The sequence below is a fragment of the Asterias rubens genome, chromosome 10, assembly GCF_902459465.1.
Source record: "Asterias rubens chromosome 10, eAstRub1.3, whole genome shotgun sequence".
NCBI classification, from domain to species: domain Eukaryota; kingdom Metazoa; phylum Echinodermata; class Asteroidea; order Forcipulatida; family Asteriidae; genus Asterias; species Asterias rubens.
The window spans coordinates 6,368,339-6,382,324 of record NC_047071.1 but is presented as its reverse complement, the minus strand read 5'-3'; the positions used below and the strand labels follow the sequence as shown (position 1 = coordinate 6,382,324).

Sequence of the window (13,986 nt, the reverse complement as noted above, 5' to 3'; positions counted from 1 at the left end):
AATCTTGCAAGATAAGGGGGGGGGGGCACATCGTTATTCATAACATTTACGGCATAGGGTCCAGGGCCCGCTTTAGAGCCTTAGGGAAATTTGAGGCCATATAGATGGGGGGGGGAATCTATTACAGATGGAGCGTGCAAGTGTGGGACTCGAAGACTATTACTGCGTGGGATCCAGGCCCGGTTAAGGGCCCAGGAAAATGTTGAATTTTGAATGCTCTGTGCTGCAATCTCCGGCCGATTAGAAGCATTATGAATGAAACAGAACATAAACCCTTTAATCTGTGAGCAGCAGTATCGTAGTTTCCTGCGGATATCTGACTTTTTAGACCCCCAAAACATTGATGCGTCTTATCTTTCGGTGCGCCTTGTCTGCTGACGATTGATTTTTTTTGTGATGATCAATGCGTGAAATAAAAAATACCTTCTGGTCCAGTTCAAACATCGGTCTTTGTGTGAAGAATCCTTACTCAACAATGCGGTCAAACAAGGCTATTCAGACACTGAGACCGTATTTACGTTCGAACAATGCCGCAACCCCCTAGACGGTCCTATTTTTCCAACAATGCTGCAACGTGTTTATTCCCCATGACCGTGCTTTTATTCCAACAATGCCGCAATGCGTCTAACTTTCGGTCCAACAGACGTGGGCGTTGTACAAACGTTTTTCTGTGTGGCCGGGTATTCGTTCCGAAAAACGATTGACAGTCAATAACTTCATACAAACGTCATTCACCCAACCGCTGTTGTGTGGTAAACTTTGAGGGTTTTTATTGTAGAGAATAAAGATCTCTGAAGTGTGCTTTAGGCCGAACGTATTTTAAAAGGATGGGGTAATAATTTAGTTCTGTATTTGCCTCTTTTTAGACCTTTGTGATTGATAAGTGCTTTGGGAACTTAACTGTCATCTTTGGTAGGGCAAGAGTTTTATAATATTGTTAATAAACGTTCAAATCGTATATTAATTTATCGCCTCTTTTTAGACGTTTGCTTTAAAAAGTATTATGGGAACGTAGCATTATCTTACTGTAATAGAAGGATTTGATTTGTATTTGTTTGTAAGGCCAAACAAAATAATACACTAGCCAAAAGAATTAGGGACAAAAACACATTTTCTTTTATTGAATTATTTTGTTGCTTCAAAACTTCGGGTAGGAACGATTGTTAAAATCATGTTTGCCCCTTGCATGTAACTTGCCTGTAAAATCAATGATGCCCAAGTCGACTCGAAAATCTCTCAAAATTACACAGAAAATAAGCCCCAAAATGCAACCGTTCCGAGGTCTGTAAATTTAATCAAGCAACACAAAAGCAGATATTACGCCTGTAGTCGTTGTTACTGTGCATGTGACAATAACACAAGAAACATTGAACGCTAGAGGGCGTTTTGGAACAATGTAATAGTGTGAGGTTAAACGCCCTCTATTGGTAAAAGTTACGCGAACCAGCAATAAATGCATTGAGACAAGACTCGACGTGTCATGGGCATGCTTCTTGGGATCCACACGGTCACGTGGGAATTTTAGCGCATTTCCAGGCAGCGCAAATGCGAGGGCGTAGCGCAACCCGTCAGCGAACATCACTCAATACGGTGCCCAAATGCCCCCAACATCTGTTGTGCAATCTCGAGATTGAGCAGCGCAATCAACAGATTGCCAGCTTTACGAACTCGCATGGTACATGTGCATAGTTATTATGTGCATGCAGCTACATCCCGGCCGGTGGATACATTACTACGCACACGCTACGTCCGTCCATTAAGCAAGATCCATTTGTCGTTGCAATGTATCTATATCAACAATGATCCTCGCTGTGGATGGGACGTCAGATGGTTCATGTTGCAAATAAAATTAACTTCAGACAGTGCGCGCGTGGACCATGGTTTCTGCCCGCTGATTGGGCCGGACTTTATGTTATTAACAATATACAGCGTTGGCTGATTGAATGAAGGTCGGTATACGTAAGTTCTCAAAGGCAACAAAATTATGTCTTTGTGTCAATGTATCGACACCGGGTGGCGCCCGGTGTGGCGGTTTCAGTTATCCGCCGTGTTCAGTTTTCCGGGTGACGTAGTCGGACATATCAACATATTGTTCGAACGGTTTTAGCTTTCCGGCGTGTTCAGTTTTCCGGGTGACCTGTCAGATACCGCCGCGAGTACCCTGGCGAGTACTGTAGTTCTCTCAGCAGTGACCCCAAATTGTTTATATTACGATTCTTTTCTGTGTAGTCACATAATCTCTTGCCCCATCTTTACATGCTTGCATAAAAAAAACCTCATACGATCCACGCGTTTGCCGCTAGTTGTACTCGACTCGTGGACGCCGCCATGACAGCTACCGGAGGGTAACGGATGACTCAATACGGTACTAAAAATGGACTACTTTCGCTTGCTGTGCGCAGGCATCGCATGACGTAATGCTACCGTATTTGGTCATTCAGAAAAACTGAACACAGCGGAAAGTTGAAACCGCCACACCGGTGTTCTTTTGTGTGCGGTTAAACATGCGCCTTGTGCGGCGGTGCGCCTTGTCTGCTGACGTTTGAATTTTTGGGGGTCATTTTAGGGTCCTGCGCCTTGTCCACCGAGCGTCTTATCCGCAGGAAAATACGGTACAGTCGACTCCCGTTAATACGAGGTCCGCCGGACTTGCCCATTTTCCTTGTATTATCCGAATCTCGTCTTAAACGCAGCGCGCTAAATATAGATACAACCGTCATCACTGTGCATGCACACAACACGTGTACTTGTGTACATGACATAACGGCCCCACGTGTCTGTCAGGGATGCTTCCACAGTTGACACATTCAAAAAACGCCTTAAAACTCATCTTTTCAACGCTTTTCAGTAACTTTCTTTGTTGGTTCATTCTTCCTTTATTTTGTTTTCCTTAAAGCGCATAGGGACTTTGTTTTAGTGATATGCGCTATATAAATACGGTTTATTATTATTATTATTGATTATTTACAAGATTGAAAAAATGTGTGAGATTTTAACTTGCGTTCATGTTTTGGGAAGTTTCCCTTGCAAAACTTTGGTCGCCGGCAGTTTATTGCCAATGCAATAAATAGAGTCTTGGTTTTCATTGGTAACCACCTGTTTAATGCTGGATGGTTCATTGCTACTGCGAGATACCAGGGAAAATCTTGCTGCTGCAATCGTATTGCACACCCTGTGAAAAACTTCGCCCGTAGCAGTCAATAAAATAAAAGCTGAATTTTCATTGGTAACCACTAGTGTAATAATAGATGTTTCATTGCTAATGCGAGATACCAGTGAAGATCTTGCTGTTCTAGCAGTTAACAAAAAAACAGACTCTTCATTTTCATTGGTAAACACCTGTGCCATGTTAGATGGTTCTTTGCCAGTGTGGGATACCAGGTAAAATATTGCTTTGCATTCAATAATATTGATCACGCAACTAGTTTTGCTTGTAAGTTTGAGGGTGGTTTCTTTCTTCTGAAAATGCTTGTGCGCTTATAAACTCAGTGGAACAGTATCTTTTCTAAAGATTTCTGGATTGTTTGTTGAACCATGGAAACCTCATAATCCCTCCATTGTCCGGAGTTTGGAATTAACAATTGCCGACTCGATGTGACTCCCGATTTCGGATTAGCGGTAGCGTCCACTTAACAAAACATCTCTTTTGTATGTCTTGTAAAAGCCACAAATAACAACTTTACAGTCTGTACAGGTATTTCCTTTGTTGGTTTTTGTATTGTTCTCGTTATAAAAGGGTTTTTAACAATGTTTTGCTCGTAATTAGTCGCCCAAAGTACCTCGTTATAACCGTGTTCTCGCTACTACCGTGCTCGTATAATTAGTATTTTCGGGGCAGTTCGGGACCGGCAAAAAACCTCGTAGTAACCGGAACCTCGTAACATGCGAGCTCATAATAACGGGAGTCGACTGTAGTACTTTTTGGGTAGGGTGTAGATTTTGACTCAAGTCCCAATCCCATGCCAATCTCAGAAAACTGTTTCTTTGTGATGCTCTGCATTCCCAAACCTGTTCCGCACGCAGTTGCCAGATATGTAAATTTATTCACTTATGAATTTGTAAACATTGCTGCGTGATACGTGTTGTCCAATCAAATGCTTTCAAAAAGAAGACTCGTTCATTTGTTAATTGTGGGGGTTAAGTACTCTAATTAAGGATTTAAAGACATTTTTGAATTATCAATTAGTTACAAAAAGCACGGATCGTTCATTGGAATTCAAGGAAGTACGTGGTAACATACATTTGGGTCGGTATTGTTTGCAAAATTTGAACCTCAAATATTTGGGAATTGCAATCCAACGACTTATGACCATTTAAGGTTTTCATTGTTTCAGCTCATTCAACTGGAACCAGTAATGCACTCTTTGAGTTTTATCTTTTCATATGCATCTATATGTAAGAAACAATATTTGATTTAAGTTTGAAGACAGTACATCAATAAGGAGCTATGATCATTTAAGGTTTTCATTGTTTCAGCTCATTCACATGGAACCAGTGACAGAAAGATTCGTTTTTGTTTAAACAAACCATTTCAAAATTTTCAGATTTAAGTTTGGACTTGGTTTATTAAAATCCAGATGTCTAAGTTTGAGCCTGAAAACAACACTTTAAAAAAAAATTATTCAACAACTTTTACATTTTTTTATTCCAAAAACTTCAACACTATTGGAAAACATAGTTGAAAATTACCCAAAAGGACTGGCAAGTATAACAATCTCATTTGGGCTTTTACATACCCAAAACAACTCAACTAAAAAACAAACTCAAAACAAAAACGTCAACATTTTCACTGAACGCGGCCGGCAGGCCGGACGGAAATTGGTATTATATTGGCTCACACAGCTTCGCAGCTCGCCAATAATAATAATAATAAATTTAAAAATTGTGCTGTTGTAGGCAACTACCAAGAGGTGGGTTTTGAGGGAAGTTTGAAGGACTTGAGTGTTGAAAAGATCTGTCTCCCCAAGAGATCTTGGTTTTGTCAGAATATATTGACCTGCTGAACGAAGACCAGCTCGACTGGAGTTATAAGGTATGATGAGTTCAGACAAATATGGCGGTGCAGTTCCATAGATTGAGCAATACATGTACATGTAGGTTCAGATCATGAGTTCGTAAACAATTCTTAATTATAAAGGAAGCAATTTGCATTAAATTGAGGTAACATTTGAAAAGAGGCTCGAAAAGTCATTTTGCTTTGTTAGCATAAACTGCAGATGGTCAAGTTGTTATTGACGAAATCCATATATAAGGGAGTTGCACATGTCCAAACGAGTAGTGATGAAAGCATGAAACAGATTTTTTGTTGCTTTTCAGGAAAGATATTTTTGGATCCTGCTTAAGCTTCTGAGAGTGGTATAAACTTTAACATTCAGACTGATCATGTTAGTAGTCTTAGATAAGGCAAAGAAGGTGTGTCATCTTATAGACAATAGCTGTGCCGGGAGATTTAAGGGTTTTTCGAAGGAGATGGTCAAGAAAGTATCAAGAACTGGCCATGCAGGGAATTTCATAAGATTTGGCAAGTGAAAGTGAAAGAAGTACCTGTGGTGGTTGGAGCGCTCGGCACCATTCCAAAAGCACTGGGGAAAATCTGAACGGAATAGGGACAAAGTTGAGAATAGATCTGTTGCAGAAGGCGGTGCTGTGGGGAACAGCAAGAATCCTAAGAAAGACCCTTGAGACCTAAGGCAACCGGACGTAGCCCGACTAGATGAGTTACCGCCACAAATGAAAATATGATCTTTCTTTTGCATGTAATAAGATAAAATAATAACAATAATACTATTAAAAAAAGGAAGGAGGACAAGCTTTTATCTTTCATTTTCAAGATGGCCACCATTCTTTTAAATAATTTCAAATACCCATTGTCTTTTCTACTGTTCAACACCTGCGACCAAGACAGCTTGAAGCAGGAACTTCAGCTATCAATACAAATCAGTTATCATCAAACATTCATACGAACAGGATCATCTCATCAAATGGACACAAGCCACGCTCATCGCACCAGTGAAGTTCTGGCACCAACGCAGAGTAAGGGAGGCAATAAAGATCAAGGCTCTCTTCATCAACAACATCTGGTCACCACTTCTTATACCCACACTTCCAGCAGCAGCTCACCACAACACTGACATACTCAAACGCACACACACATCTAGCCAGCAACCAACTCGCACGCTTCACTGGACAAGAACAGCTTCAATCCTTCCCACCCAAATGAGCTTCCCTCAAGCCATACTGTACATAAGCTCAACCACCACCAGTCGTCCAGCAAATGTCAAGACCAAACTGGCTCTGTTCAGAGCCAACACTCCCTCAAAAGAGATTTTACTTATGGTTGTAGTTGCAAGTTTAGTATTCTTATTTAAAGATACTCTTAAAAGAGTATTGACTTGTTCTTAAGCGGCCGTTTAAAACCAGCTCCGACCATTATCGCACGGCCACAACCCTGCTGGTTTTAAATGCCCAATGGGCAATTAAGAACTGGTGCTACCCTTTCATTCCCTTAATCAAAAATATATTAGCTAGTAAGCCTACTAAATAAACTGTATGAGCTAATATACACATATTGACTGGCAATGAGGTAACTAGTGCACGTCTATTCCCCCGAGGGACTTTGAGTGACCAGAAGAGGGACCTTTTTCCTGAGGCCGAAGGCCGAGGGAAATGGGCCCCTCTTCTGGTCACTCACAGGCCTGAGGGGGAATAGACGTACACTAGTTACCTCATTATGCCAGTCAATATGTGTTTTACAACACAGCTTGGTCTTAAATGTCAAATAAGAACAGAAATCTGGAAAAGTAAGGAAGTTTTGTAGGTGCAGTTCACGGTCCAAGTCAAGAGAGGGTGCTGTAACCGGGCATTATTTTCAAAGACTAGTGCCCGCTCGGGTACTACAGTGTAGTTCCCGTAAAACACATGCACGCGATCACTGGACTATATTAGTTCATCCCATGTGACCGTGTTTCAGCCAACCAGAATACAGAACAAGCAAGAGGTAATGAAACATAGGCCCCAGAAATGGAATTTTTTTTCTTCTTCTTTTTAATACCTTGGTGCCCTAGATTTTTACGAAAGGTCAAGGCAAATCTGTCTTGCCCCTTTAAAGCCAAAGTAACAGGCTGTGAACATTTGTGGGATTCCATCAAAATCTTTTTGGAAAATACAGAGCACAGCATCATTATGAGAACCTGGTTCTCATAATGATATGTTGCTGGTTCTCATAATGATGTTGCGCTCTGTATTTTCCAAAATAAATAACAAGACTAGTAAAAGGTATCACCTTTCAATCATTGTATTATCCAGAAAAAAAGACAACCACTGTTTATCAACTATTATTAAAGACTTTGGATATATCTAACAGCTTCATAAACAAATTTAATGAAATTTGCATGACTTTGCATTTCACATTTATTTTTTACCTTGGTAATGGGTGCCTCAATTGTCATCGAGTGTATTCTTGCAACTGACTGACGGCGTACAGATGCACCTAAATGAAATCAATTACAACACTAATTTTAGTCTATTAAATAATCTTGTCATAACATGGGCATAAAAGTGGTGGCAGAATTTCGAGAACCGGAAAGCGTATCAGAGATTTTAAGCTTTCTTGGCCTGGTTGGGTTTAGTAGCAGATTCATACCAAATTGTGCTACGGTGTCCGATCCACTCAGTAAACTAACCAGGAAGGGTGTTCCATTCTAGTTTGGGACTGACCAGTAAACAGCCTTCAACAGCCTCGCGAACGTGATGACACTAGCGCATATGCAGAGTAAGAGGAGCTGGCACTGGCAGTCGTAAGAGAAGCAATTCGGACTGGAAAGTTTGAAAACTGTAAGGCATTATGCACCAATCGCAAGAGAATTCTGGTCATTGGACAACTTATCCTACGCGGACACGCATCGTTGTACCATGAGACAACAAGCACTAGCTCTCGCACATGAAGGACACCTGGGTATTGTGGGAAGTAAATAAAACCCTCCTACCAAGGTATGGTGGCCAGCATGGGAAAAGGCTGCAGAGAAACTCTGCAAATCGTACAATGGATGCCAAATTGTAGCACAACCTGGGGCCGGTTTCACTTAACAAACAGCCAATTTCCATCGCGAATCCCCCCCCCCCCCCACAGTAGTGTGGGTAGGGTCTACGAATGAATACTTACCTGTAGAGCAAATTACTACAATTGCATATTCCCTATGCGCCGCTAGGTACACTAAGACTTTTTTACAACAAGTGCAACAGCGCCCTCCATCGCCCAGTGCACGACGGCGCGAACGCCATGCGCAATCGCCCTCTTTCTCGGAAACTCATACGTACAAGTATACAAGAACCAAGTATAGTGGGGCAGGCAGGAGGGATGCTCTACAGGTAAGTATTCGTTCGTAGACCCTACCCACACTACTGTGGGGGGGGGGGGGGGAGTCTACGTCACTCTACTTACCTGTAGAGCAAATTACTACAATTCCATAGACAAGCACCGTTTAGGAAGGCGGTGGGTATACGAGGGACTATTGCACATCATACAATTATTATGGCGTCATGGCAACGAGGCGCGACCGGAAGGAGGCACCAGCTGTTGCAAGAAATAAGAAACGCAAAATATGGGGGCCACATTGTCCGCACACGACCCGGGGGGTGTCGTCCCGATAGGACAAGGAAAAAAACATAACAATGTTAAACAGTGGCACAAATGTATGGTATACAGACAAGAACTCACCGAGGGTGAAGACTTGATGCGAAGAGGACTAGCGGGAGGATGACCCATGGGAGGCTGACTGCAACACCGCACGGCCTGCCTGGCCGTCAGTCTGGAGTACGTCCTTCAGGTAGCATTGTGAGAAAGTTGTAGCACTCTTCCAACAGGCTGCCTTGGTTATATCCTCTATCGGTATACCTTTAAAAAATGCCCAAGAGGACGACACCCCGCGGACGTCGTGGGCGTGAATATTGCCCACCGGCCGCCGGCCACCCGCCCGGGACGGAGCGGATGGCGGTAACAATCCAGCGAGCGATAGTATCGCGCGTTACCGGTTGATGAGGGGTTGTCGAGGCCAAGAATAGTTGGCGATGGCCGGAGCGGATAGGCTTGGTGCGGCTTATGTACCATGATTTAAGCGCCGGACAGGGCAGCAAAGTCTGTCAGCCGCAACCGCAGAGAAGGACTTTAAGTCCGGAACGAAAATGTCCGGGGGCTGAAAAGAATCAGACTGATTCTTCGTCAGGAACCCGGCGGAAGGAACCAGGCGGACACCAACGGGTTCCCAACGAATGTGACCCGGTGCCAATGTCAGGGCGTGGAGCTCGCTACGTCTGCGCGACGTCAGCAGAAATGAAACCTTTATCGACAACTGCAGCAAAGGAGCAATGCTGAGGGGTTCGAATGGGGGACCTGCTAGAGTGGATAGAACACTCTGGAGGTCCAAAGACGGGACAAGTTTGCGTACCGGAGGCCGGGATACAAACATGCCCCTTGCCAGCTGACAGATCGCTCGATTGGTAGAAACCGAGGAGCCATCAGGAAAGCCCTCATGAATGGCTGCAATGGCCGACCGGTAGTTTTTAACCGTGGCGGTCGCTAGTCCACTCTCGTAAAGGTAAAGAAGAAAATCCCCTATGTCCTTCAGAGAAGCACTGGGGGGACGTATAGATCGCCGTCTACACCATTTAAAGAAATGGCGTAGTCGGCAATCGTAGATCTTACGAGTGGAGGCACGCCTCGACTGGGCGGCAAGCTCTGCAGCCCGGCGTGAAAGGCCTGCTGTGCGGAGCGACTGGGTGATAACACCCAGCACGTCAGGTGGAGTTCCCTCGGGGCCGGATGAATTATCCCGGAACTGGGTTGATAAAGGAGATCCGGACGTTGAGGCAGGACCACCGGGCGGTGGACCAGGAGCCTCACGAGTCGAGGGAACCACGGCTGACGCGGCCAGAACGGGGCTATGAGGAGCACCCGGCAGTGGGCGGCCTCTATCTTGGTCAACACCCGGGGGATGAGCGAGAATGGGATGTGGACTGCCGACAGAGCAACGCCCTGGCGGATGCACCAGTGAAGCAGTTCCCAAGTCAGGGCGCACAACTGCGCCGACCGGGTACCTCCCTGGCGGTTGACATAAGCCACGACCGTGGTATTGTCGCACTGCACGAGCACCGCGCGTCCCGACACCGCAGTCTTTAAATGCCGAAGGGCATTGAAGACCGCCATCAACTCTAGGACATTGATGTGGGACGAGCGGTGCTCCGTGCCCCACTGTCCCGTGATCTGGCGCGGGTGGAGGGTCGCCCCCCAGCCCTGCTGTGACGCATCGGTGACAATGGTCACCGAAGGCTGAGGGGGGCGGAACACGTGCCCCTGAGTGAGATGGGCCTCGTCCAGCCACCACCGCAAGTGCAGGATCAGCCAGAGCGTAGTGGGTACCCGCAGGTGGATAGGGTGGTGTCGAGGGCGGTAAAAAGACAGCAGATGGAGCTGAATTGGCCGCATCCGGAGTCGACAAAAATCCACCAAGTCCACCATGCTGGCCATAAGGCCAAGGAGCCTGAGCCAAGTCCTTGCCGGAGCCACAGCCGCTGGGAGGAAGAGGGACACGCACTGAAAAAGATTCAGTACGCGGTCCTCCGTAGGGCGGGCTAGCCCCCTCGGTGGGCGGAGATCGAGAGCCGCTCCGAGGAAGGTAGGGGTCTGCGAGGGTATCGGGTGCGACTTTTCGGTGTTCACTAGAAACCCGAGATCGGAAGTGAGGCGCCAGGTGAACCTGAGCGCCGCATCCGTCGCCGCCCGCGATGGCCCCACTACCAGCCAGTCGTCGAGGTACATGAAGATCATGACCCCACGCCTCTGTAGAGCAGCCCCGATTGTCTTCACTACCCGGGTGAACACCCGGGGCAAAGTGGACAACCCGAAGGGCAGGGTTGCAAACTCGTACATGACGCTGTTGTACATAAAGCGTAGGAATTTGCGATCCTCGGGCCTGATGGGCACTTGGAGGTACGCGTCCCTCAGGTCCAAGCTCGCCCCCCAGGCGGGTGTGACAATAGATACGAGAATGGTCCGCAGCGTCTCCATACGGAAGCGCTGCGGACGTATTAATCTGTTGAGGGGTTTCAGGTTTAGGATGGGGCGCCACTCACCCACCTCCTTATTGGGAACCAGGAAGAAGGTGGACATGAAACCCGTCCGCGCCCCTTGCATCGGAGCGGCGTAAATTGCTCGTTTCTGGAGGAGGGAGGAGATCTCCCCCTCGAGAGCCAACCGCTTCCCCATGTCGGACGGGATCAGCGTGGGCCGAATTATCATGTCCGACGGGGGGGTCCCCATGAACTCGAGCGCGTAGCCGTACTCGAGTGTCTCGAGGACCCACCGGTCAGAGACAACCTGTCACCAGGACCCCAGAAATTTGTGAAGGCGGCCCCCCACGGGTCTGTCGGTGGGAGGCCGCCTGGAGGCAAGCGAGTCACTTGCGCCATGCCCCCGGGAATCGGGAGTTTGGCGCGTGAAAACCCCGCCCCGATTGAGGGCGCTGGTGTCCCATCTGGGTCGGTGCGGCTCGGACATTAGATTGAGTGTCGGCCCAGCCGCGAAACCCACCACGGGCGGGCCGCTGAGGTTGACGCCGTGGGATGGTATAGGAGGCTTGCTTCTTCACCTTGGCCTTTGGCACAGCCGGTTTCTTTAAATTAATTTTATCTGCCGCCTTGATGTGCTTGGCCTCAGCTTCCATGGATTCCTGGAACTGGCCCGCAAAAAGGTCGGGACCTGTGAGCGGCAAGGCGTCAAGACGCTTGCGCGCTCCCACTGAAGGAAGGAACAGTGCGTCCAACACGTTCGCCCTACGGGAAGACGTAGCCAGGGCGGAAATACGTGAGAACTGGTCCAGGATGGTCCTCAAGCCATCATCAAGGCAGTGCAGGGCAGCGACCACGAGATCGGCGGGAACCGCCGAGTCGCCATCAGCGCCCAAGGCAAAATACTCGGAAAGGAGTAACAAGAAAGAAGTGGACCGCATCCCAAAATGGGAGGCTGAGTCCAACTTCTTAGCCACTTCCTCCAATTTCCCACGGGCCTTATCGGCGAAGGGACAATTGGAGAAAGTAGCCCCCCAGTCGGCAGTGAGTTTGTCCGATGCCGAATCTGGGAGAACGGGCGTCGCAAAATACTTATCGAAATCCCCTTGGAGAAAACGATAGTAAGCTTCAGCGCGTGAAGCATGCGCCCGCCATTTCCCTGCCTGCATAACTGCATCCATGCGATCTGTGCAAACACGATCCAGGGGCAGAGTCGGGAAAGTATTCTGGACCGATGGAGCCGGACCCGACCTCTTCTTGAACGACTGGCGTTCAGAAGGAGGGGGGTCGGCCACGGCTGGCAGGTTCAGCGCCCGGATCATGTCCCGCTGAACGAGCCGCAACTCAGTCTCACGAATTGACAACCGCTGCATAGCGGTCAACTCGTCCTCTTCCGGGGACGAGTCATGCCCAGGGGGGCGACTCGTCCCGGGCGAGTGCCCAGTACTATTATCATGGCCCATAAATGAACTCAAGTCAGAGAATACTGACGCCGGGGGCAAACTGATCCCCGACGGGGATGTTACAGTCCTGGCGGTCACAGGTGGCCCCACAGGGGCCAGGGATACCGCTGGGACACGAGTCTGCGTTGGCACCGGTACCGAGCGGTGGCACGGCGGAGACACCGGGGCCCTGCTCACGGTATGAGGGATACCGCTACCCAAGGCCACCCACTGGTGGTCGAACGGGACCGGTGCGTCGACCCGGGCCGGGAAACCCGGCGGGGCTGACACGCCATGAAGGGCCGACAAAACGGGCGGAGCCACTGGGCCATGGCCCTGCTCCAACCTGCCCGTCAGGGAGGCGGTCAACGCCTGAAAGGCCTCCATGAAGTCGGCCCGTGAAAGCGAGTCACCGCAATGACGTTTGCCCCTGCGGGATTCCCGGGAGGAATCACTGGAGCTCGAAGAGCGCCGTGACCTATTCCCCTTTTTGGCCTTTTTCCCTCGACGGGAAGAGAGGGATGGGGTAACCTCAGATGTCGCTTCGGACAAGGGTTGTGTCACGGGGACCCCAGAGCAATGGGTAAAACCCGAGGATGAGAACGGACCCACCGAGCGCGGGATACCGGGGGAACCCCAGTTCGTCGGCTTGGCATGGGCAATCCGCCGGGGTTGGGTTTGCCGACCGTAACCCGGCCGCTCATGCCATCGGGCTGGGCGCGCTGGCGGTCGGCAAACCCAACCCCGTCCCCCACCAAGGCCACCGAGGGAGATTCGGTGGGATGGATGGGGAATGGCGCACTGAGACACGCGGAGGGGGGGACCCCCTCCGTCCGCAGTAGGCCAGTGGGTGGCTTAGCGGCAGGCGTGGAAGACCCCGGAACGGGGTTTCCTTTGCCTGCCTTATTCTTCTTGGAAACGGCCCGGGTAGCAGGATTTTTTGTTTTCTTGCTTGTACCCGGGCGTTTACCCTTAGACAGGCTGGACCCCTGGACGCTGACCGACGAGGGGGAACAGGAAATGTTCCCCCCGAAGTCAACGGAGTCCACGACCGATGCAGCACGCAGGGGCTGCGAAGGTTGGGAGGACTGCACCGACGACGGACCATCAACGGCGTAGCCCCCCGAGGAGTCGAGCTGTCCCGGGGAAAGGGAAGTATCCCCGGTAGCGACAGTCAACCCCTCCCTGCCTTTCTAGAACTCATTTTATCACACTAAGAAATTAATAAAGACGACACACACACTCTACAAACACGTCTTTATCAAAGTAACAATAATAATAAACACAGTTTATTTTATATCTCAAAAGAGACTCGGTTTAACGGAAAGTAACAATTTTCTAGGGAGCCTAAAAAATTAACGTGTCACCTGTTCGAAGCTAAGAGAGAAAGAGGGCGATTGCGCATGGCGTTCGTGCCGTCGTGCACTGGGCGATGGAGGGCGCTGTTGCACTTGTTGTAAAAAAGTCTTAGTGTTACCTATCG

At 48.3% G+C, this 13,986-nt stretch overlaps 1 protein-coding gene across 2 annotated transcripts in view; it reads right to left on the bottom strand.

The window, feature by feature from the left end:
- LOC117295510 (high affinity cAMP-specific and IBMX-insensitive 3',5'-cyclic phosphodiesterase 8B-like) overlaps positions 1-13,986 on the bottom strand; it is a 186,790-nt gene that overhangs the window by 101,419 nt on the left and 71,385 nt on the right. For both annotated transcript variants that reach the window (XM_033778196.1, XM_033778197.1), the window contains exon 10: positions 7,422-7,489. In XM_033778196.1, the coding sequence (XP_033634087.1) occupies positions 7,422-7,489 (68 nt within the window). The remainder of the gene's footprint in view (positions 1-7,421; positions 7,490-13,986) is intronic.